The sequence below is a fragment of the Macaca mulatta genome, chromosome 11 (genome assembly GCF_049350105.2).
Source record: "Macaca mulatta isolate MMU2019108-1 chromosome 11, T2T-MMU8v2.0, whole genome shotgun sequence".
In the NCBI taxonomy this organism is placed as follows: domain Eukaryota; kingdom Metazoa; phylum Chordata; class Mammalia; order Primates; family Cercopithecidae; genus Macaca; species Macaca mulatta.
The window spans coordinates 104,001,001-104,025,478 of record NC_133416.1 but is presented as its reverse complement, the minus strand read 5'-3'; the positions used below and the strand labels follow the sequence as shown (position 1 = coordinate 104,025,478).

The following is a 24,478-nucleotide window of genomic DNA, read 5'->3' as shown; positions in this document are numbered from 1 at the left end:
CACATAATCATCCCAATAGATGCAGAGAGAGCATTTAATAGAATTCAGCACTTTCATGATAAAAATCACTTGACAAACTAAGAAGAGAAGAGAAATTGCTCAACCTGATAAAGCATATCTATGAAAAACCCACAGTTAATATCAAACTGAATGGTAAAAATCACCTATTTTTAAGGCAACATCTAATACAATTGAAAATTTCTCCATGGCCCATAAATCCCACCCATGGGTTATATACCTCATAGAAAGATACACTATGTCATCTGGGTATGTTGCACAGTGGCAATGTTCCTTGGAAATGAAGTGCACATGCACCAGTGGAGGGGCACATTCCTTCTTATTCAATCACTCTTCTATTGGTGCACACGCACTTTGTTTCCAAGGAACATACATGGGGGATGATCATGGCCTAGAATACTATACAGTCAATATAATGAACCAAAGCAAAGCAGTAGACTTGGAGTGATTTCAACGAAGTTTTTCTGCATGGGAAATACCAAATGCAAAAAAATGTGAATATACCATTTTGTAAATAAATGATAAATCCTATCATGTATGTGTATATATATATGATAGTATATTATATATAAAGTATATGAATATGGATATATATAAACAGGTATGTATATGCATACACCTAGACATAAGTACATATGTGTGTCATTATATGAGCTTAGAGAAAGATGTGGAAGAATATATACTATATCATTTATATAGATTAGTGGGGGCTGGGAGAATAGTTATGGAAAGGAAGGAGAAAGGGAAATAGGCAAAAAATAAAACAACTACCTTTCAAGTTTGGTAGGTTTGGTTTGCTCCTGTCGGTAATTACTGTCTTAAATTTATTTTCTGGGACACAATTTATTGTCGCAGCCACACTTAGGAAAAAGTATGCTTTAACAAAATTAAACTTATTTAAGAGATGCGGTTGGCCAATTGTAACCAGAACTGCAGGTAAGCCTTTATTTCTTAATTCATCCATTGCCTTAAAAAAATGGAAAAAAGGAAAAAGAGCAAGTTAGAAAAATACCTTTTCAGATATTATTAGTTTCATTCTTTTGCAGTCCACATTTGGTGTTGGATGAAGGAATATAGGGCTGGGCACAGGGTATTGTAAATGGGAGGTCTATTGAGAGAGACATGTAATGTCGGAACCATCTCAACAGTTCAACAATGCTTCTGCTGTTCCCCACCAATTTCTGACCTGTGCCTCATGAGGCCAGTTCTGCCATCATGGCAGAGTAAACCTGGTGCTCAGAGTGAAGGATGGGATCCTTTATCAAAACAGACAAACTGGAAGCTCATTAGACACATACACCGGCTACTCTGCTTTAGTGTGAGTAAATCAGAGATACCATGACAGGAAGAAGAAAAGACGGGCAGACAAGCAATCTCCCTACCCTGCTTAGAGTCCACCATCAATCATTAGAAACCCTTCTCATATACACCCTCAACCCGCTGGGTCCTTGCCTATCCAAACACACTTCCTTAGCAAAATCACAGCTCCAACTCTGAAATCCAACTCTGAGCCCTCTTAGGGTCTGCATCCCTGGGGTGGAAAAGGGATGGAGAAAAATCACACAATCACACAAATTATCCCATTTTAAGTACCCAACCAAACCTCAATGCTGCCTGGTAATATTCCAATAGTTTGCCAGTCCATTCACCCTCTCTTTCTTTCTTAGACAACCATTTTGCACCCTTCTCTCCTCAGAATTCTAACCTTTCCTTCCCTGATTTCCTCCCAGCCAATGGCCTTGCTTCCTCCACTTCACTAGGAAAACTGAAGCAGTCAGAGTAGAGCAAACTCCTCCATCTGTTTCATCCACCTGAGCATCTGCCCCCACAGCTCTACCTTCCTTTCTGCTATCTAAGGCTGGCATTACCACTTAGGCCATCATTCCTTTCTCCAATGGCCTACTCAGCCATTCTCTCCTATATCATAAATATGCCACTCTCTACAGAAACATTCCTATCAGCACACAGCCATGCTTCATCTCCTCCATTTCAATAACCCCAAAACTCTCTATACCCCAACTTCCTTCTCCAGCCACTACCCCATTCTTTCCTCCCCTTCACAACAACACTCTGAAGAGTTCCAGTTTCTCTCCTTTCATTTGCTCCTAAACCCACTCCATCCCTACATCTTAACCCTTTGGTCAAATTCACTGATGGCCTACACTTGGCTAAATCCAATGTTCAATTATCAGTCTTCAAATACCATGTTACTTCTGATCTGATGCCATTATTTTATACGCCAATTAAGCTGTCACATGCCATCAACTGTAAAACGCATTCTGATTTTAGAGACATTAAATGTGAAAAAATTCATGTTTAAGATTCAGAGTATTATTGTATTTGATTCATCATCAAAATTTGTACTACTGACCACCCACTCTTTCCAAACACGCTTTCTCCTCTTGGCTTTCAGGCCACCACACTCCCTTGGTTTCCTTCCTATTCCTCTGGCCTCTCCTTTTCTTTCTTCTTTGCTGGTCCCTCTTCTTCTCCTATACCTCTTAATATTGGACTGTCCTGGAACTCAGTACTCTTCCTTCTCCTCACTCCCTCCCCTTAGGTGATCTTAATCAGGCTCATGGTTTTAATCTCATCTGAATACTGATGAAATCACAACTTTTTCGCTGTAGCTCCAACCTCTCTTCTGAACTCCGAATTCACAGAATCAACTTCTGACTCAACTCCTCCACTTGGATGTCTAACAGATATCTCAAATCCAACATCTCTAAACTCAATATCTCCAACACACACAGAGAGAGAGAGAGAGAGAGAGAGAGAGAGACCCACACACACACACAAATGTAAACGTTTTGAGGTTTGGGAATTTGTATTATGGTTGACGATGTATTTGATTGACAGCATCAGAACAGTACCTGGCACATGGCGGGCACAACAGATTAGGAAAAGTAATCCCTTTATGGCATAAATCAGTCAGGACACACTACTGCTCAAAACTCTCCAGTGGCTCCTCATTTTGCTCAGATAACAGCCTGGTTACAATGGCCCTACTACCCCTTCTCAATTTGACCTGTCTGACCTTATCTCTTACTGCTCCCATCATTCACAGAGCTCTAGCCACACTGGCTTAGATGTCCCTCGCCAAGCTAGGCAATCTTGTCTCAGGGCCTTTGTACTTACCTTTCCCTCTTTTTAGATTGTTCCTTCTCCAGATTTCATATGACTTGCACCTTTAGCTGTTCCAGGTCTATTCACAAAAGCCACTTCAGTGAAGACTAACCTGATTACCCCATTCAAAATTACCATCTCCAACCTAGCCCCATGCTCCCAATTCCCTTTAGGCACAGCTGCATTTATTTTCTCCCATAGCATGGTTCTCCTTCTAATGCACTATATAATTTACATATTTATAACATATTTACTTATATATCATGCTTTATTACTAGTCTTGCCCATTAAAATACAAGCTCCATGAGAGTCTGTAGTTTGTCTGTATTGTCGATTGATTAGTGTTGATTGACAGCATCAGAACTAATGTTGATTGGCAGCCTACCGCCTTACACACAATAAGCTCTTGATTTTATTTGTTGAATTAATATGTAAGGCAGATGTTGGGGCTATCTATTCTAGAAAAAAAAGAGAAACTATTTGCCTTATGTAAACAAAAAAATTCCATTGTTTGGAAGAGCTTGAAGCATGAAACTTCAGATTGGTTGGGAGAAGGTTTCTCTTCTCTTTTCTCTCCACAGCAAACAGTGATTTAATGAGCCTTGACAATTACACATAAACACTTGAGGATCAAAAGAAGATTAATTAGTAATATTATTTAGCACTCGCTTCTTTATGCAAAAAAACATAAAGTATAATCTGAAGAGTCTTAAGCAGACCAACAGTACTGTTTTAACTAATTAGCTAATAGAAACCGAATTTCCATTATACTGTTAGTCTCTTTTTGCATAAAAAGAAATCATCAGACAGACATTCTTTTTATACCAAAAACCACTCCCTAAGGAAGTGTTTTAGGATGCCCTGGCATTTAAGATGGGAAAGGAAGAAATATTCTTAGATACCCAAAGGTCTTGGAACACTAAAATGAAATATGAATACATATTTCTATCTTCCTAATACCAGTTATTTCATTTCAGGCAAATTGCTTATAAATTAAAACAAATTTTTAGGAAAATAAAAAACAATAAATCATCTGAAGGATAATTAAAAGTGAACTTTGTGAAATAAAATGCACATTAATAGAAGAGTAATAAGATTACATTTAATAAAAGTTAGATATATTCTTATTAAAATTATGGAAGACAAAAATAAAGCAACTTTGAGAAAATATCTCTCAAAATTATTTAATTAAAAATAAATACCTTACTTAATGCTGTTTCCTAGCACTTAAAAAAATAAAAACCATGTGTATCTATCTGCATTAACTGTCGCCTGGTTCTATGAACTCCTTCCTCATCCATAGCCCCCTTTAACAAGGGTTGTGCCACAGCTCTCCTGCTCTAACACTTCCTAGGAGAGACAGACTGCCAATACTCCTAGGATTTTTAAAAATTATTATTTCAAGATATTCAAATATTACTAGGTCATCAAGTGCTTAAGTCCCAATCATTCCATTTGTGACAGGAACAAATGTATTTAGATGGGCAGTAGAATCCTCTTTTTGTGAAAGATACTGGGCAAAAAAAGAATATTACATAGCAGATTTTCAGAATCAAAGACTGTATCAACCAAATAGATTAGAATGACTCAAAAATTATCCACACTTAGGAAAACCATGTTTATAAAATATTATTATCCTTACCTGTATATTTTCTTTACTGGTAAGAGGTTTTCCTGAGTCAAATGATTGAAATATCTGTCAAAATACAAGTAGTAACAGCAAGAACAAGATTGAGTATTCTTTTAAATAAAACATTTAATGTATTCTAAAATTATTTTAATTATCATTTTTATTGAAAAAGTGATTTATGCTCTAGTCAGAAAAAATAAGCATAGTATAAAGAAAGTAAAAATCATACATGTCAACTTCCTTTAAGAAATACAATGTTAATATTTGATGTTTTTCCTACTAATGTCTTTTTGATGTATTTTAAATTTTTTAAAATAGATTTGTATTCCATGTTCACTAAACTTTTACATCATAATTTTCTTCACATATCATTAAATTATTTGTAAACTTCAGTCTAATGAGTAGGTGATACTTTATCCTACAAATGCAGCCTAATAATCTCTTTCCTATTGCTGGACATCTCGGGGAGCCACTTCCCCATCATTATCCCATCATTCAGCCCTAGTTTAAATAACACTGATGACTATTTTGTCTATATTTGTGATTACTGCCTTAGGATAGATTCCTGGAAGCAGAATTTCTAGGTCAAAAGATATGAATATACTGAGAAAATTGAAAGAGTCTGGCTCAATTTACACTCCCACCTCCCACCCACATTGTATGAAGATGTCAGAATTATTGCACTTTTAACAACAGTGAGTATTATCACTTAAAAAAAATCTTTACCAGTTTGAGACAAAATTGTATTGCTATTCAGAATAAATATTTTTGGTTGTTTTTTCCGTTTTTGGTGTATTATTTGTCATTATATTTGGCTCTAAATACAATGTTGCATTAGGAAACATTTAGTTTATTTGCCACAGGAGACTGATGTATCTAGTAGGATGCATCTCTCTTGGTATAGAAGACCCTTTTTAAAAGATTCCCATTGGTAGAATCCAACAGTGATGTCCCTCTGCCCCTTCCTCAACCCCCTTCGTCACCAGGAAGTCACCAACAGCTTCCATGGACAGGTTGCACACATGTAGATGGTGTCCTACTCAAGTACCTGTACGTCTTTGCCTGGCCATAAGAATGTTCAGGAGAGACTAGAAGTGCAGAGAATAAACCTTGCCAAACAAGAACAACAGAAGTGTTCTACCCAGTCTCTCTGAGAGCCCCAGTTACCCATATCGGTGACCTTCTCATTCACGCTCTCTGAATTGGTTTTCCCCACTTCCCTATCTAGCACTCCTACTAGCTCACCTTACTTCCTTGAATCACTTCCCAAAGACACTATTGTTCCCATATCCTAGTCTCAGGATCTGCTTTTGAGGGAACCTCCCAAAACAATACATCACAGATAGCTTTTATTGAAAAAGTATTGGTAAGTGTTTTAAAATTTTTTCCCTTCTTTGAAGATATTCTTCATTACCCATAATACATTGAAAAGTGAGTAACTGAATCCAAGGGGAAATCCTTGTTGGTATAAATTAAAGAGAGTTTAATAATGGGACTTTAGATTTGGTGATAAGAGCAGAATACCAATATAATGTTAAAATAGAGAATTTTTTTAAAGGCCTGTGAAAAGTTCAATAGTAATCTGTAGGACTTTTTCAGTTACTTCTTTTACAAGTGAAACTTAATTCATTAATCCCTTCTTTAAATAACTAGCCCGCAGCTTAATACCATTGGCACCTATTTTAATTATAAATCTTGAACACATTTCCTCTTTTAATTACACTTTTTAAATTCCCAACTGAAGCTGGAAAGCTGCAAATTAACTTTGAGAATACAAAATCTGAAATCAGAATCTATTGGGAGATAGATTCACCCATACATTTATCTTATGAAAACTAGTTGATAAAAATGAAGTTTGGAATCTACTTGTAAAAATTTGTTTCTGACCTTTTGATTTATTTCAGTGAAAGCAGTGACCATTGAAAACTCTCTCTTGTTTCTCATCCTACCCAACTGGTTTCTCTCCTTCTCATCCTCCTGGACTCTAAATGTGAGTGACCTTAATGTCTAGTCCTCTGACTTTTGCTTTTCTCTATCTGCCTCATCCCCAGCTGATTTCATCCAGTTCTGTGATTTTAAATCTCTCTTCTAGCGTTCCCAAATGTGTCCCTGCAACCCCAACCTCTCCCCTGAATTCCAGACCCTGTATGATCTGCACCTAACTATGCTGCATTTCCACCTGGATGTCTACTGGGAAACTCATACTTAACATGTTCAACCCCTATCTGGAGCAGTATTCCCCATCTCAGTACATGAAAACGTCTTCCTACCAGTTGCTCAGGTTGAACACTCTGTAGTCATCCTTGCCTCCTTTCTCTTACATCCTGTATCCAAACCATTATCAGCAAATGCAGCTGGCTGTACCTTCACAACACACCCAGAACTGGACTGCTGCTCACTCCCTTCACCACAATCATCTCAATCACTATCATGCCCCACCCAGATTATCTGCAACAGCCTCCTAACTGGTCTCCGAATGTATACCCCTGCCCACCCGCAGCCTCTTCCCCAATAGTAAGCAGTGTCCTTTCATATTTAATTCCTATCATGTCGCTTCTCTGCTCAAAACTCTGCGCTATTTCTCATCTTATTTAGAGAAAATTCCAGTCCTTATCAAGCCTTATGAGGTCTTACATGATCTGACTCCTAGGTCTCTCCTCCTACTCCTCCTCCTCCTCCTCTTCCTCCTCTTCTTCTTCCTCCTCCTCTTCCTCCTCCTCTTCCTCCTCATTGTAGCCTCACTTTGCCTACTTGGTTTTCTTCAACCACTTCTTGCAAGCATCCCTTTTAGAACCTTTGCCCTCACAGTTGCTCCCACGTGGAAGGTTGTTCCCTCAAATCTTTCCATGGCTCACTTCCCTCAAAACTTGCTTATTGTAGAGATTCTCCAAACCACTTTGAATAAAACAGCACCTCACTGCTCTGGTCACTCTCCATCCCCTCAACTCTGCTTGATTGTCCTTGACAGCTGTGTATTGTGATTGACCTGACATATACTTATGTGCTTAATGTATTTGGTGTTTGTCTTCCTCACTGGACTGTAAGCTGCAGGAAAGCAGGAGCCCCTGTTGTCTTTCTTCTGCTCTATCTCCTTGCCTGGAACGGCACCTGTATTCAGTAAGCACTCAAAAATATTTTTTAACTAATTAAAGTGTAATTAACTGAGGAGCAAGCAATATTGCTAATTTATTCCAGGTAAGATGATGCTTAATTTATGCCGCAGAAAATGAGCAAAACAATCAACCAACTGATACCAGTCTCACTCTCTGTCCCCTCTCTCTGTGTATCTCTCTATCCATCTATCTATCAATCACACATAGATATATGCATATATATGGATGTATATACATACCTATGCACACGCATGTATCCAATTGCCTAATAAACATCCCTCTTGAGATGTTCTGTGGATAGCCTCACACCCTATTACAATAAGTTATAATGCTGTAGCAGTCATATGGAGTAACAAGAATGTACATTTTAGGAGAATACTCTGAAGTAATTGTCATATTATATGTAAATATAATGTCAGCTTATGCTAGTAGTTTTCAAGACTTATAGCTCATTCCCCAGGTTGCTTTAGGTCCTCCAAATTTGAATCCAACCAGCTGGTATTGTGCCTATCAGTCTCACTCCTCACACATACACTCTCTCCCAGGCAAACCGATTTGCTACCTTCTCCTATTTCCTTTATTGCTGGTCTAGGAGGGTCACAAGCATCTGCCTGAAGCATGATCATCCAGCGATTCCCAGATCACCATGAAGACCAAAAGAGAGGAAAATAATAGCTCCCTCTGATTTAATTTATGCTTTAAACATCAATTCCAGTATTCATTTTCAAGGGTATTTCAATTATCCAGTTTATAAATATAAATTAAACAAGCCAGGTAAAAACTATCTCCTAAAATCAAAAAAGGTTAGATAATATGGAGGAATGTTCTCTCCTCACAGAAATCAGAAGAAATTTGAACACATTCTTAAAACTTTGGTATAAAGTATGAAAATCAAAGAGACCCAAATAAGACATAAGGAAAGACTATTTTGATTTAAAATATTAACCAGAAATTGTAATGTCAGACCCAAAAAACTAAGCAGTAGTGGCTGATAAATGTGCCTAGTGAGACTGCCCATGGTAACTATAATAAAAAGCAACATGCAGCATCCCTGAGCCAGAATTTGACTGTAAAAACTACTCCAAAACCATGCTCCCTCCTCCACGACACCCTTCCAACCCAGACAAATGAAACCTCATAAAATCCTGATGTTAGTTGTAACCAGACTTAACAAAGAAGTCTAAAATACCAGAGATTGTAAATACACTTTCGTGGGAGTGTTCCCTACATTTTAGGAACGTATCCCTCACAGGTAAAGAAATTGCTTTGAATCAAATTGTCAGATTACCTTCGTTTTTCCAGTAGCTTTATAGCCTGCGGGTATTGAACAAGGCATGTTTTTTCCATAGAAAATTTGGGATATCTCATAAAAGGCTTCAGAAAAGAATCTCAAATCTATAAGGACTTCTATCTGTAAAGGAAAGGAAACAATGAGGTACTTAATTAAACAATTTGTTTTACTTAGAAAACAAAGTATAGAGAAAATCGTCAACTTTCTGAGATCCAAAGTTTCTGCTTAATGTTGGTAATGCATTATGAATTAATGTTTACTAGACACAGTGGAGAGAGATGCAAGTGTCTGTGTGTGTGCCCATATACATGTGCAATGGACCAAGAAGCTAACAACAGCAGGCGGCTGTTCAAAACAATGGACATTTATCAGATGCTGCTTACTTCATCAGAGGCAAACACATTAATATTTTTATAATATGATAGCTGTATAAAAGTTTTTTTAATGATTTTTTTTTGTTCCCATTAACTATAGCCCAAAAGAAAAACAAAACAAAAACACTCCTAATGTTCTCCAGCCCAACGAGGAAAGTCAAACTGGGAGACTAACTCCACAATGTATCAACACAGAGACAACTACTAATTTTCTTTTATTTTTAACTTTTAAGAGGCTACTCCCTTTGCAAACCCCCACCGCTTCTGCGCGGCAGATAGGAAAATTGGCTGTCCGCAACCAATCAGACTGATTGCAGGTGAGTCTTCCTTTCCATAGAAGTATAACTTTGTAACTTCACCCTAGCCTCTGATTGGTTGCCTTTTGCAACCAATCAGATGTTTGCACAGGCGAGTAACCTTTGTAACTTACTTCAGTCTCTGGTTGGCTGCTTTCTGCAACCAGTCAGACTGATTGTGGGCCACTACTTCATTTACATGGGGTGAGCACGAAGTGGCCAATATGAATAGGGGACGTTTGGACCCAAGAAAATTCTAGGGAATATTTGGACCCAAGAAGATTCTGTACCCAGGCCCTTGAGCCACTGCTCACGCCCACTCCCACACTGTGGAGTACTTTCATTTGCAATAAATCTCTGCTTTCATTCTTTTGTTGTTTCATTCTTTCTTTGCTTTGCTGGGCGTTTTGTCCAGTTCTTTGTTCAAAACGCCAAGAACCTGAACAACTTGCAGTCACAACCCTCTACTGGTAACAAGTATAGTACCCAGTAGTTAGTTTTATGATCCTCACCCTCCTCTCACCCCACACTCTCAAGCAGGCCCCAGTGTCTATTGTTCCCTTCTTTGTGTCCATGTGTCCTTAATATTTAGTCCCTGCTTATAAGTGAGAACATGTGGTATTTGGTTTTCTGTTCCTGGGTTAGTTTGCTTAGGATAATGGCCTCCAGCTCAGCTCCATGCAGGTTGCTGCAACGGATATGATCTCATTCTTTTTTATGACTGCATATTATTCCATGGTGTATATGTATCACATTTTATCTAGTCTATCGATGATAGGCATTTAGGTTTATTTCATGTCTTTGCTATTGTGAATGGTGCTACAAGGAACAATTTTCTTATCCATAATTAATGGCTGCTGTTAATTTTAAATACATATATTTAATAATAATAATCAATTTATAGCTATGTATTTTATATGGCTTAATTTGAATATAATCCAGCAGGATCATCAGTCAGAAAATTATAGAAAAAGGAGTTCTTATTTTTCTTATTTTTCTTATTTTTCATAAATTCGTTCAACGTATTTATGGAGCACCTCATATGTACCAAGCCCTCTTAGAGGTTATGTTCCATTGGGATGCATGTTTAGCTAAGTTTCAGTGACACATGAAGATATACACAAATACAAAGGGACACAGGGCACTCACAAATGCTATTTTCAAGACTGTGGTCAGGAAGGAATTCTCTGTGAAGAAAACCTTCAAGAGAAGATTTGGGAATGGCATTAAAGGAGACAGACATGAAAATCTGCTAAGGGACCTTAGTGTAGAGGCCGTATGGCAGGACTCAGGGAGCAAGGGGAGGAGGTCAGGAGGTGAGTATGAATGCTGGCCAAAAAAGGTCAAGTAGAACCTGAAGACCAGAGTAGGGGCTCTGCACATTATTCTTTGTGTGATAAGGAGTTACTGGAGAGTTTTAAACAGGACAGGGCCCTAACCTGACTTAAATTGTGAAAACTATCTAGTGACTTTGTAGAGAGCAGAGAAGGGTAAATGTGGAAGCAGAGAATAAAGTACGAAATTAGATGAACGTGTAAATACATAACATAGGAAAAGAAAATTCCATTTATCCTCAGCATGTCCACCTATCATACTCTCTGTTTCCCATTTGTTATTATCTTAGAAATCTCAAGAGTGTGCGAATTTTAAAGAAATAAAAAGGTGCGCTAGTGGGAAACTGTATACATAAATAACATGAAAATAAAATATAAAAGATCAGGAAAATATTTTTAATAAGAAAGAGAAAATTGCTTGTCTATCGAGTTGCATACTTTGGTCTTTGCCTAAGGTACCTTGGGGTCTAATCTCCCCAGTGCCATATAATATCAAAGGAGGCTCTGGGGGAGACATATAAACTCTTTCAGGTTTCTAGATGACCATTTTTCTCATTACCCCTAGGAGGAAACACTTCCCTATATCTGTATGTGGTTAGTTTCCTTGAGTTTTGACTATAAGATTGCTGAACATGGACTCTTTCTGGCTTCAGTTTATCATACCAATCTGACCATTTGAAAAAGCAATTGGGTAAATAATGGACATATATTTTCAGAGGTGACCAACACTGCAAACACAAACAAGCCAGAGAGCAAAAAGAACTACCCATAAATCAACCATTCACTCACACAAATATAGAATCACTGGTACCCTTCCTAGGTTTGATGTGTTGAGAGTGACAAATCTTTCAAGATGTTGGCAGTTCTAAAGTGAAGCCAGGCCAGCTGATCATGAAGAGGTCTTAAAGCTTTCCCTGAAAGACACTAGGGCACTATAGAAACTTCAGAGTGTGATCTATTGCTCTTTGATTTGTCAGGAATCATCATTGTGTGTTATTTCCCGACTATGACTTTTCTCTCTTCCCACTCCCTGACCCCAGTTTACTTCAGAAAGGTCAGGCAAACTCTGCTCACACAGGCTGTCATTCCTTCCTCTGTATGATCCATCATTTGTCCTCTTTCATTGCTCTGTCAAAACCCTAGTCTGGTTTTTCAATCCTACTATGCCAATAAGATCCCACTGCTCACTCTACTCCTGACACTGGTACCAGACACCAGATAAGATCATGTCATTCTCCTGATCCAAATTCTACAATTAGTTAATTATAGAAACAATAAGATTCTATATAAATTCTGTAATTAATTCTCCAACCCAGTTCTCCAGAATGAAGTCCACAATTCTTCTCTGGTTTTTATGCTACTCTAGGACAAAAACAGCTACCAAGTGCTAACAATATGATTTTTAAAAAGTCATCTAACCACTTTGTTCCAGATTATGTCTTTTGGTGCCCATCTAGATCTCCTCTTGATAAGTTATGATCATTGCAACCCTTTCATGCTTCTTGCCTCTTAAGGACAGACCAGATTGTACATGTTACAAAATTCGGATATTGCAATCTCTTCATTTCTCTCATAGCTCCACCTCCAAATTATATCTCTTCAGAGTTGAGAATTCAAGACTAAGTCCCTGGTATTCTCAGTGTCATCGACCTCTGGTATACTCATGTTATCTTCTACAACCTGCCTACCCAAAACCTCCACTCTAGTGTAACTGAACCACCCCTACCCCCTAAACAAGTCAATATTTTCTCACCTATCTTTCACACTGACGGCCAAGAAATGTTCCCTTTTTCCTCTCTCCTGCTCCATGAATTCTACTCTTTTCAAGCCTAAATCTTACCTACTTAGTGAAACCTAAAGACTCAAAGCCATTTTTTCCTCTTTCAAACTCCTGGAGAGTCTTCATCACACCCATTTGGAAATGATCAAGTGGCAGGTGCCAACATTATTATCTTGGGTATACGTCCTGTCTTTCTTCTTAGTTTTCACTTCCTTATAAGCAAGGATCATTGGTTACATTTCTTCGACTGGAGTTACTAACATTGTGCTTTTAAATAGGAAGTACTCGATAAATGTTGTTTTAGAGTTAAATCAATAAACATCTGCCAAGTATTTTCTAGGTGAGTTCCCACTAAACACTATAGAGAGTGCACGTAGGCACTTGAAAAATGTCTGCAGATTTTAAATTCAATAGTTAATTACTGAATTTCAACTATGTGAATGTATTACTCAAGACGCTACAGGGAATTAAAAGATGAATAAGATACAGATCCTAGCCTCAAGAATTTTGCAATATTGAAGAGAACATTATCTTTTGTAAAAAAGAGAGAAAAGTTACATTCAGTTTCTTTTAAAAGTGTTGGAATTCAAAAGCAATAGAACTCATAAGAGTTCAGTAACTCAGAGAGGGTGATTCAGAAAATTTTATGATCAGTAACAAATTATTTATTCCCAGGTTAAAATCATTAATAATCAGCACCAGAATTCTTCATTTCTTTACTTAGAAATAGCATGCCACAAACTATTTAGGTCTGAAAATATAGGCCCCAGGGCAGGGTTTAGACATGAAGAGAAATTCAAATGGAAGTCTAATTTTCCCTTATTAGAAAATGGGAGAAATTTGGCAACAAAAGGCAGAGAGTATTTCCACAAAAGCAGAAGTATGAATTAAGCCAGTGGTGTATTGGAGCCCACTCACTCCAATTTGCAAGAGCTAATTGTGCACATCTTGTCCCTGATTCCATCATTAGTGATGTCTAGTCGGTAGCTTGAAGTCAGACATAGTGGGAGTATTCACACCATGGATGGAAATTGAAAATGCCACAAATGAAAATTTTGAGGTGTTTTTTTGTTTTTTGTTGTTTTTTTGAGATGGAGTCTCGCCCTGTCGCCCAGGCTGGAGTGCAGTGGTGTGATCTCAGCTCACTGCAACCTCTACCTTCTGGTTTCAAGCTTTTCTCCTGCCTCACCCTCCAGAGTAGCTGGGATTTCAGGTGCCCGCCACCACACGTGGCTAATTATTTTTTTATCTTTAGTAGAGATGGGGTTTCGCCATGTTGGCCCGGCTGGTCTCGAACTCCTGACCTGGAGATCCATCCGCCTTGGCCTCCCAAAGTGTTGGGATTACAGGCGTGAGACATCACGCCCGGCTTTGAGGTTTATTTTTTTAGAGCCAATTGTGACGTTTACCAGCCCATAGCTGATTGCTCCATTCAGTCGGTGGCAAAAGCATGAGATGATGGCCAAGAAAGATTTTAAGCTCAAGAAAGCCAAATGTTCTATCTTCAATTGTTTGTTTTGCCTCAACTTAAATTTCTCTGTCTTCCTAATTTTTAGTAAAGTCCACTATAGAAAAAAGGGTGAATACACAGTGTGTGTGTGTGTGTGTGCGCGTGCGCGTGCGCACGCGGGTGTGTGTGTGTAAAATATAAAATAGGGTTGAACTCCATATTACAGTTGAGGAGGTACAGAACTGGGAGCAAATTTGTTGGATATTGAGATGATCCATGTACAAAACAAATTCAACAAAAGTGGGAGCAGGCAACATGAGTGATTAGGATAGAGAGCATAGAGAATAAGGTGCTTCCCATCCCATGTGGTGTTCAAGTCAATCAATTGCACATGCATCTCAAAAGCAGAGAACCTTAACTGACTTCTGGATTACAGGATTTTTTGTAATTTAGCATCTATCTGATCTTGTTAATTCAATTACCTGTGCATTGAAAAATTCTTGTGTACCATGATCTCCATAAAGGTTCTTAGGAATAAATTCACAGAAGCTTCAGAAAACTGGTTCAGTTGGTCTTCACCAGGAAGCCAGTCTCTCAGAAGTGGCGATTTCCAGGCCAATTGGTGTTGGGTGAACCTTATTTCCATGTGCAGCTGTTCCTCACTTTACTGTGGTCCAAGCATAAAATAATCTACACCTTTCTAACTGGCTTTTTCTCGTACTTTATTATAATAATGGCTAAGTTATTTTTTATATCAGTGTAATGCCATGTTATTATCAGCTTGTTAATATAAGTCCTAAAATCAAATTAATACATGACAATATCTTTAATAGTTCAAGAATATCAAATGTCTTAAAAGCTTGTAACATACCTTGAGGATTCTTGCTTCTAGACTTCTGATTATATCTTGACAAATTCCAGAAACAAAATATTGATACAATGCAAGGAGAGGAAGAATCTATGAGGAGAAAAACACTCGTTTCAAAATATATTTTATCAAACTAATAACCTAATAATCAAATTTAGCCAAATATTAAATATAGGATATGTTATATATTGATTTACTTTCCATGATAGGAAACTATACTGTTGAAAATAAGTGAAATAATCTATCTAGCACATGCTTCATAAGTTTATCGGAACTTTAAGATGCTGTTAGAGACTTACAATTCCCAGTAGATGCCATTTGGTACCCCAAATCTAGGTTGTACATCTCTTTAAGCAGGAAGAGGTAAAAATCCAATCAATTATCTTCCTTGAAAACAATTAACTCAACATAAATATACGAATCACTGTGGCCTGTGGAAAAATTCTAGCAAATGAGCTACCAAATAAATGCAAAATTTAAAGCAAAGGAACTCAATCTCTGCCCCCAACTGGATCCTACTTACTCATTTTAATGCCAGTTGCTTTTTGTCTTCAACTAGAATTTTTCTATCAACAAAAAATATTTATAACCTGCCTATTATGTGTTAGGCACTGTTGAATGAGAACAAAATCTAACAAATCCCTGCCTTCACATAGCATATATTCTACTTATTAAAACCCAAGCTTACTCTTCACATAATATTTTTATTTTCCTAGAATTCACCCCAAAGTTCAGTTGCTCTTGAAGTCCCATGGATATATGTGAAGGCTTACAGACTATCAATATTTCAAATGGCCCAACCACGATCCATCCAGAGAAAGATATGGAGAGGACAGTTTTTCCTAACATTGCAACAGCTCCTGACCTCAGATCAAACCTTAAGCTCAGTTCCTGCAACTGTAGCCTTCCCTGCCAAAGGAAGATGGAGTGGAAGGATGATTGGGATCCCCATTAGTTAGCAAACTATTTCCCATAGCTCCACAGCTCTGGGTCACATAGCAAATTTTATATTCCACAGAAGTCCCCTTAGCCACTGGGCTTCTTCTGGAGAAGGTTAATGTAATACAAAATGGAAATTGTTTACTTCTTGCAATTTCAGCTGGGGAACCTCTAATTGTCAGGTAACTGGCAGCTGCTAATAGCAACAGCTTTTTTAAAGGATTAGAACTGGTCTTAAATGATTTCAAACATAAAACATTTTTCTATAACTATGCCTAACAAACATAACACAATACCTTTTTCCACAATTAATGCAGCACAAAACATTAAGAGTTGGCGATTACCTTTGAGATTTAGTTTCTTTTTCTTTAGCGAGAAATAAAAACACACCATTTTATTGCTGCCAATTGCTCAATTATTCAGAAAAACATTCTCAATTTCTTCAGCTTTAGAGAAAAAAAATCTCATTTCTTTTCCAGCACAGTGATATGTATTATATATGAATATGACTAGACAGCTAAAGGTTACCCAGGGGATAGAACTATTTCTTCAACCCAGAAATGAATCCCTTTAACAGTGAGAGGGGCACCATTTTGTTATTTTTTAAAAATAAACAATTTCTCAGCAAGTCTGCCAAGTGTTAAATGCACTTATCAATCTCTTTACTTTAATACATGGTTTTATAAGCTAACAATTCATATCAGGGGACAATAAATATTTTCAATATAAAGACAGAGTTGAATTTAGAAGGATAAATATACCAAGAGAATAGAAAACAATATATGGGAGAAAAAAGTAAGTAGGTGAAAATCACGGAGGAAAGGGAAAGGAGCAGAAAAAAGAAAGAATAGCTATAAAGAAGCAAACAAAGGGAAAAAAGAGATGTGAAAAAATAGAGGAAAGAACATAAAGAAAGTAAAAAGACAAAATAATGGAGGAAAATATAAAATGACCAACAATTCTAATAGAACATATTAATTTTTTAATGCAACCAGCTTCAAATGTATGACATATACTGCGATTTCTTTCCCCAAAGGAGAGGAGAGCTGTATTTGGATTTTTTTATTTTCTAGGACATTAAGAAATGTCTGTTTTTATCTCATGCTTAGAATCTGTTTTCCTCTTAGATGCACCATTGACAGAGAAAAGATAAGAGACATAAAGATAAACTTATCTCAATAAAGAAACACTCTCACAGTTTTGGGATTGATATAACCTGAACAACTTAATGCAGTGGCTTACAAGTACACTAGATTTCCGTGTTTGAGATCAGTGATGCATTCTGATCAATTTCACCAACTATCTTAAGAAAAAAATATAAAGTAACACAGTAAAAGGAGAAAAAATCAAATAGTCTGCTTTTGTATCCAAAATGCAAAGAAAGAATATTAATTAATATACTTTAGTTTGAAGTGTCATTAAGAATCCTACATATGTAGAGTTTAAAAGTTAAACAGTAACTGATCAAAAGAATATTAGCAAAATTTGAAAAGTATGAGGTAAGTGGAGCAAAATATCCCAGTGATACATATTTTTTGATTTTACAAACTACTTACTATTAGATTTTGCCTAACAAAGTGCAGTTCACGTATAATGTAATACAGACTTGCAATTACAGAGCAAATGTCAGCCCTGTATCTATCTGAGAAGAGTTCGATGCCTGGGAGAAGCTGAGTGATTTCATACTGAGCATAGCAACGTTCAGCTTTGGGATGTGGAAGTGTGGTTCTAAGCAAACCCTGAAAATGAAAAAAAAAGTGAAATATAAAGAGCTATATATTGCATTTTCAATAATGAAACAAAAAAAGACAAATACATATATTGCTTTATAAAATGCTTAGTATATACCTAGCACACTGTACTTTGTAATAAATGGTACTTATCATTTATATTATCATCATTACAGGTTCCAAATGCTTTTATCACTCCAGATGGGCTTTTTAAATTCCATGGTAGTTGGATACCTCTTATTTTCAAAGAAATTATAATTATATTAAATTATCTTTTGTTGAGGGTCAATCTTATGTTAAGCACTGCCGGTAAGTTCTTTATAAACATTATCTCATTTAATGTTATTTTAACCTGCTCTTAGAAGGGAGGATTATTATGTCACAAATGATATAATTGAGGCTTAAAAAATGTATCTGAAGTCACACAGCTAACAATGGCAGAAAGGAGATTCAAAGCCATGTCTATTTAGCTAAAAAAAAAAAAAAAAAAAAAAAAACTATGTTCTTTCCACTATACCAAGCTATAAGTAGAGGAAATGACTACTTGTTTCAGAAGTCTCAATCAGGCAGAGGTAATTCCAAACTTCTAACAGCTTAAATGAAAAGACTATTGTTATAATTTGACCAACAGTTTTTGGTAATTTATGTAACCAACATTACACTAGATGTTGGGGAGACAAGATGAATATGTAAAACCACATTTTTCATTTAAGGGTGCTTCTTTGTTATTTTAACAATTAAAATTTCTTAATGACAAACGCATTATGAAATTATTTTAATGTATATATCAGAAAGAATTTCAATCCAATGGCTTATTAAGGTCATGAGATATACTATTCTAAAATACTTTGTAGTTGTTGAAATTTTTACTATCATACATTTGTTTTAAAATCATAAAAAGAATTAATAGGCTTTTAAGATAAATCCCACCAGCTAATTTTTATTTTAGGTATAGTATTACTAAGAAATAATACACACATTATTGTCCACATTAAGCAAAATGTTAAATACTTGTTAAAACACATATTTTCTAAAACATAAACAGCATTATCTTCAAGAACAAGGAGTATCAGAAAGTAAAGAATGCGATTTAACAAGTCAGAGTTGGGTCATTTCCTTTGCACCTCTGCCTCTTGTACTTCTTCCCTTTGAAGCCCAGACAAGAGGTATAAGGAACATAAGAAAATTGAAAAGTCTGGCCTTACATTCAGAGAAGCCCTTCCTGAAGAACTCACTTATTTAGATTTCATAAGCTATGAGACTTCTCTCATACACAGAACAAGAGTGCCCATCTTTCAAAGTAAATAGAACCTTTAGTAGATTGCAAAGGTCCCTGGTTACATTTTGGAATTTCAAAATGTCTTGTATTTCAGATAAAAGCCCCTTTCTTCTTCAGTGAAGTCAAACCAAAATTCTGAGAACTGCAAGAACACCTCTCCTGTAGTCTTCAAGTTATTTTTCACCTTCATCATAAGATAGATTTTATATCATATAACCAAGCAAAACTGAATTTAGAGATGAGGTAACCTAAGGCAACTATTTGAAGTCAAACAGACTGGCTTCATACTGATTACTAGTAACATGATCTTCCTAATGACAGAAGACTCAGTTTCCCCATCTGTAAAATTCCTTCTTCTGTAGTGTAAAGGAGAAAACTGACTCTGTTAAATATTAAAGGTGGGCCAGGCACGGTGCCTCACACCTATAATCCCAGCACTTTGGGAGGCCAAGGCGGGTAGATCACCTGAGGTCAGGAGTTCGAGACCAGCCTGGCCAACATGGTAAAACCCTAGCTCTACTAAAAATACAAGAAATTAGCTAGGTGTGGTGGTACGTGCCTGTAATCCCAGCCACTTGGGAGGCTGAGGCACAGGAATCGCTTGAACCTGGGAGGTAGAGGTCGCAGTGAGCTGAGATTGCACCACTGCACTCCAGCTTGGGTGACAGAGTGAGACTCCATCTCAAAAAAAAGAAAAAAAAGAAATTAAAGGTGAAGGTCTCACAGGGGTTCAGCGATCAAGAGAAAGATGGGCTTGTGATATTTAATCAAGATTCATGCTATTTTGCTACCTGAGTTTTCTGAATATGATAAACTTTTTTTACTGATCCAATGAATGGTTGTGCTACCATGGAAAAACATACATAAATAAAGCGTTACCTGAAAGAGTAATGCAGACAAAATGCAACAGTCAGTTTTCTTTTCAACATTCAATGACTTAATAAATCTAAGTAAGTATAAGAAAAATAAACTGATCAGTAAAAATTTTCCAAAAACATTTTGATATGAATATGTCTTTACATACATATTTAGAACACAAAATGTATAAGAAAAAATATACATATAAATATATAAGAAAATAAAAGGAAAATACATTAAAGAAGATAAAAAAAATCCCCTGTAATCCTACTGCCTAAACATGATTACTAGTAACATTTTAGTCAATTTCCTTATATATATTTTTTCTGTATATAACTATACACACAGAGAAACACATACATACACATTAAGAGTAGAATTAGGCAATACATACAACTTTATAAACAAATTTTTCATTCACAGACATAACGGACTATATCATTATTCTAAAGAACTTTAATGTTTTATCATACAGATGTGCCATAACATAAAAATATGAATCTCCACTGGCGTTTTCCAATGCTGAGGTAAACATTGTTATGCCTACACTTTTGGGCACTTATCCTATCGGTTCCACTGAATGAAGCCCTGGAAGTGAAAGCTTTTGGTAAAAGTGGGTGCACAGTAAAGGCTTTTGATGAGTGCGGTTAAATAATTCCACCTGAAGACTGAAGCATTGTATCTTCTCTCTAGCTGTTTATTATGGAGCCATTCACAGCATTAAGTATCTCCACCAAACATTAATATCTCTCCATTACAACTCTTTCATTTTATGTCCGTTAGAAAAAGAGTTTGAGTTTTCTATATAAGAGTCTTAAAATTCACATTTGCAACTACCAACCACATTACCTTCTCCTAAGTCTTTCTTAGATAAAACCAGTCAGGTTCACTACATTATTAACAATGTCTACCTCAGTTCAGCTTCACTGTGTGGATCTTCAAGTGCGGTATTTTACAGGGGGGAGAAGAGTTTCCTCTACTCAGGGAGTCTAGGAAAACAGCCAAAGCCCCTGTAGAATGACATCTCCTATGACAGTCAGACTTCCAGCTGGGAAACCAGGAAATTACTTTCTGTTTGTTAAAAATCACTAGGTAATAACTTCAGAAGCTCAGAGAAGCGGAGGTGCCCTCTGGCAGGAAGCCTGTAGCTGTTCCTTTCCAACCTGTTCCTTTCCTTGGCTTTTCCATTCCCAATTGACAAGCTCCACTAAGTCATAAGCTCAGACTGTTTCAGGAGACAAAGAGACAGAGAGAGAGAGAAAGAGAGAGAGAGAGTGTGTGTGTGTGTTCTATCCCAGGAGCACAAAAAAATTAAACTTGACAGAAGTCTAAATCTTTGACATTTAATACTTTTAAAGCAGTACTTTCTTACTTCCCTGACTGAAGATGCTAATCTGAAAGCAATGTGATCACCACCTAGGAACAGGTAAGTTTTTTTAAGTGTGCTCTACAGCTTAAAACACTATGCAGGTTGTTGCTCACCACCTCCGACAGGTCAGCTAAAGAAGTAACTGGAGAGGTGAAGGAAACCTATACCTCTAATCCCTCCATACTTTTCAAATTTCTCATGTTAATCAGAAATTTGAAATACTTAAGATATTTGTGAGTGCTAGCTATGCATAAGCCATTGTTAAAGACATTCACATGTGTTATGTGTGGTAGGCTAAATAATGGACCCCCAAAGATATTCATGACCTTATCTCCAGAACCTATGAATATGTGACCTTATAGGGCAACAAAGACTTTGCAGATGTGATTAAATTAAGGCAACTGAGATAGGGAAGATTATCCTGGATTGTCACAATGGCCTTTATAAGGGAAAGGCAGGAGGGTCAGAGACAGAGAAGGAGATGTGAAGATGGAAGATGTGAGAGACAGACAGAGAGGGGCAGGTGTGGGGGAAAGATGCTAAGGTGTTGGTCTTAAAGATAGAAGGTGGGGTCATGGACCAAGGAATGCAGGAGGCCTCAAGAAGCTGGAAAAGATAAGGAATCAGCTTCTCAAACCCAAGAGCCTCCAGTGGAAGCACAGCCCTGCTGACACACTAATTTTATGATTTCTGAACTCTATAACTGTAAAAGAATAAATCTATTTTGTTTTAAGCCACTAGGTTTAGGGTAATTTGTTACAGCAGCAAAAAAGGACAGTAATACAGTATGTATTATGGGCTAAATTGTGTCCCCTAGAAATTCATATGTTGAAGTCCTAACTCTTAGTGATATAGTTTGAATATACATCCCCATCAAATCTCATACTAAACTGTAATCCCTAGTATTGGAGGTGGGGCCTGGCAGGAGGTAGTAGGATCACAGTGGTGGATCCCTCATGAATGGCTTAGTGCCATCTCCTTGGTGATGAGTGAGTTCACATCACATCTGGTTGTCTAAAAAGTGTGGCACCTCCCACTCTCTCTTGCTCCCATTCTTGCCATGTGAGATGCGGGCTCCTATATTCAAATATGGCCTTCTGTCATAACTGAAAGCATCCTGAGGCCTCTCCAGAAACCCAGCAGATGCTGGTACCATGCTCTCTGTACAGCCTGCAGAATCAAGAACCAATCAAACCTCTTTTCTTTATAAATTACTCAGTCTTGGGTATTTCTTTGTAGCAAAGCAAGAACAGCCTAACATACCCAGTAACCTCAGATTGTGACCATGCTTGGAGACAGGGCATCGAAAGAGGTAAGTAACTAAGTTAAAATGAGGCCACAGAGTTGGGCCCTAATCCAATATGACTGGTATCCTTATAAGAAGAGGAGATTAGGACATTGACATGCCGAGGAAAGACCACATGTGGACATAGTGGTCTTTCTACAAGCCAAGAAGAGAGGATTCAGAAGAAACCGATTAACCAACACCTTGTTCTCCAACTTCTAACCTTCAGAATCATGCGATAACGAAGTTATGTTGTTTAAGCCACCCAGTCTGTGGTACTTTGTTACGACAGCCTAGCAAATTGATACAGTATGGCATGTAATTTTTACCACCTTGGCTTAGAGATAAGGACACTGAGTCTCAGAAGGAATGTGAAACTTGTTGAAAGTAACTGGTTTCTAGTACACTTTTGGATGAGGCCCATGCCTGACTGCCTCCACACTGTTTTCCTGCTCTCTTACCAATTGCTCATTCATTTGACCACTCAGAAAGTCATTGTTGAGCCAGACGCCATGGCTCACGCCTGTAATCCCAACACTTTGGGAAGCTGAGGTGGGCAGACCATCGGAATTCAGGAGTTCCAGACCAGCCTGGCCAACGTGGTGAAATCCTGTCTCTACTAAAATTACAAAAGAATTAGCTGGGCATGGTGGTGGGCACCTGTAATCCCAGCTACTCAGGAGGCTGAGGCAGGAGAATCTCTTGAACCCAGGAGACGGAGGTTGCAGTGAGCCGAGATCAAGCCACTACACTCCAGTCAGGGTGACAGAGTGAGACTCCGTCTCAAAAAAAAAAACAAACAACAACAAAAAAACCAAATAGTTATTGAATACATATCTGGAACTTGGGATCCATGAGTAAGCAAAGCAAACACCTGGGCCCAGGTGACACTGATATTTTGGGGCAAGAGTTGTGTTACAGGAAAAGGAGATAATCATAAACAATAAACATCACAAATAAGTAAATAAACTGTAAGGCCCTGTATGATATGGACATAACCTCCCAGAAATCCAGTGTGCATGAGGCATTGCATTTTGCATGGTACAGGGGGGCACCCTGCAAGGAAGCTGTTAGCTAGTATGCGGATCCTTCTATCCTCACACTCACTGCGCTATCTTTGCTGATATGACTGCTCCTTGCAAACACCCCCAGATGCCAACTCTTGACAGAAACTCCTCACTGTAGTCTTTGAAACCCAGAGGTGAATGGCTGTTGGTGACATTGGTGAGCGAGGGGCCAAATTCTTTCCACGTGTGCAGCACGTCTGGTTTTCTGAATATGTCATCAAGAGCTTGACACCAACACTTAAAAGCAGCCCTAAAACAGAGACAAAGCATCAAGCAGTACGTTTTCTGAGACCCAGAAATCTATCTTCCAGAAGGGAAAGCAAATACACCGAAGCAACGTCAATTAACATACGTATAACTATACATACATTCACTGTTCTTAATGGTTTCTCTCAGGTAGTATTTGATGAATAAAATGTAGCAATGTAGTATTGTTGAAGAACTAAAATTTATGAATGACAATGTTTTTTCATAATCATTAAAAACTTCTTCAAACAAGAAAATAAAAAACTTTTGCCCTTGTTCTACAGACTTCTAAAAATCTACCTTTTCTTTTCTGCAAAGATGAGAAGACTTCCAAGTGAATGCAACGCCTGAACTTTAAGACTTCTTTGATTGCTGGCTTGGAGAACATCTATATTTTTAATCAAGTAAAAGAACAAATGTCAGTT

General features: G+C 37.4%; 1 protein-coding gene across 2 annotated transcripts in view; it reads right to left on the bottom strand.

The window, feature by feature from the left end:
• CFAP54 (cilia and flagella associated protein 54) overlaps positions 1-24,478 on the bottom strand; it is a 391,130-nt gene that overhangs the window by 177,899 nt on the left and 188,753 nt on the right. For both annotated transcript variants that reach the window (XM_015152488.3, XM_077954781.1), the window contains 8 exons: positions 24,354-24,441; positions 23,848-24,057; positions 20,108-20,174; positions 17,776-17,958; positions 15,284-15,370; positions 9,176-9,298; positions 4,787-4,840; positions 790-985 (listed from right to left, as the gene is read on the bottom strand). In XM_015152488.3, coding sequence (XP_015007974.2) covers positions 790-985; positions 4,787-4,840; positions 9,176-9,298; positions 15,284-15,370; positions 17,776-17,958; positions 20,108-20,174; positions 23,848-24,057; positions 24,354-24,441 — 1,008 coding nt within the window. The remainder of the gene's footprint in view (positions 1-789; positions 986-4,786; positions 4,841-9,175; positions 9,299-15,283; positions 15,371-17,775; positions 17,959-20,107; positions 20,175-23,847; positions 24,058-24,353; positions 24,442-24,478) is intronic.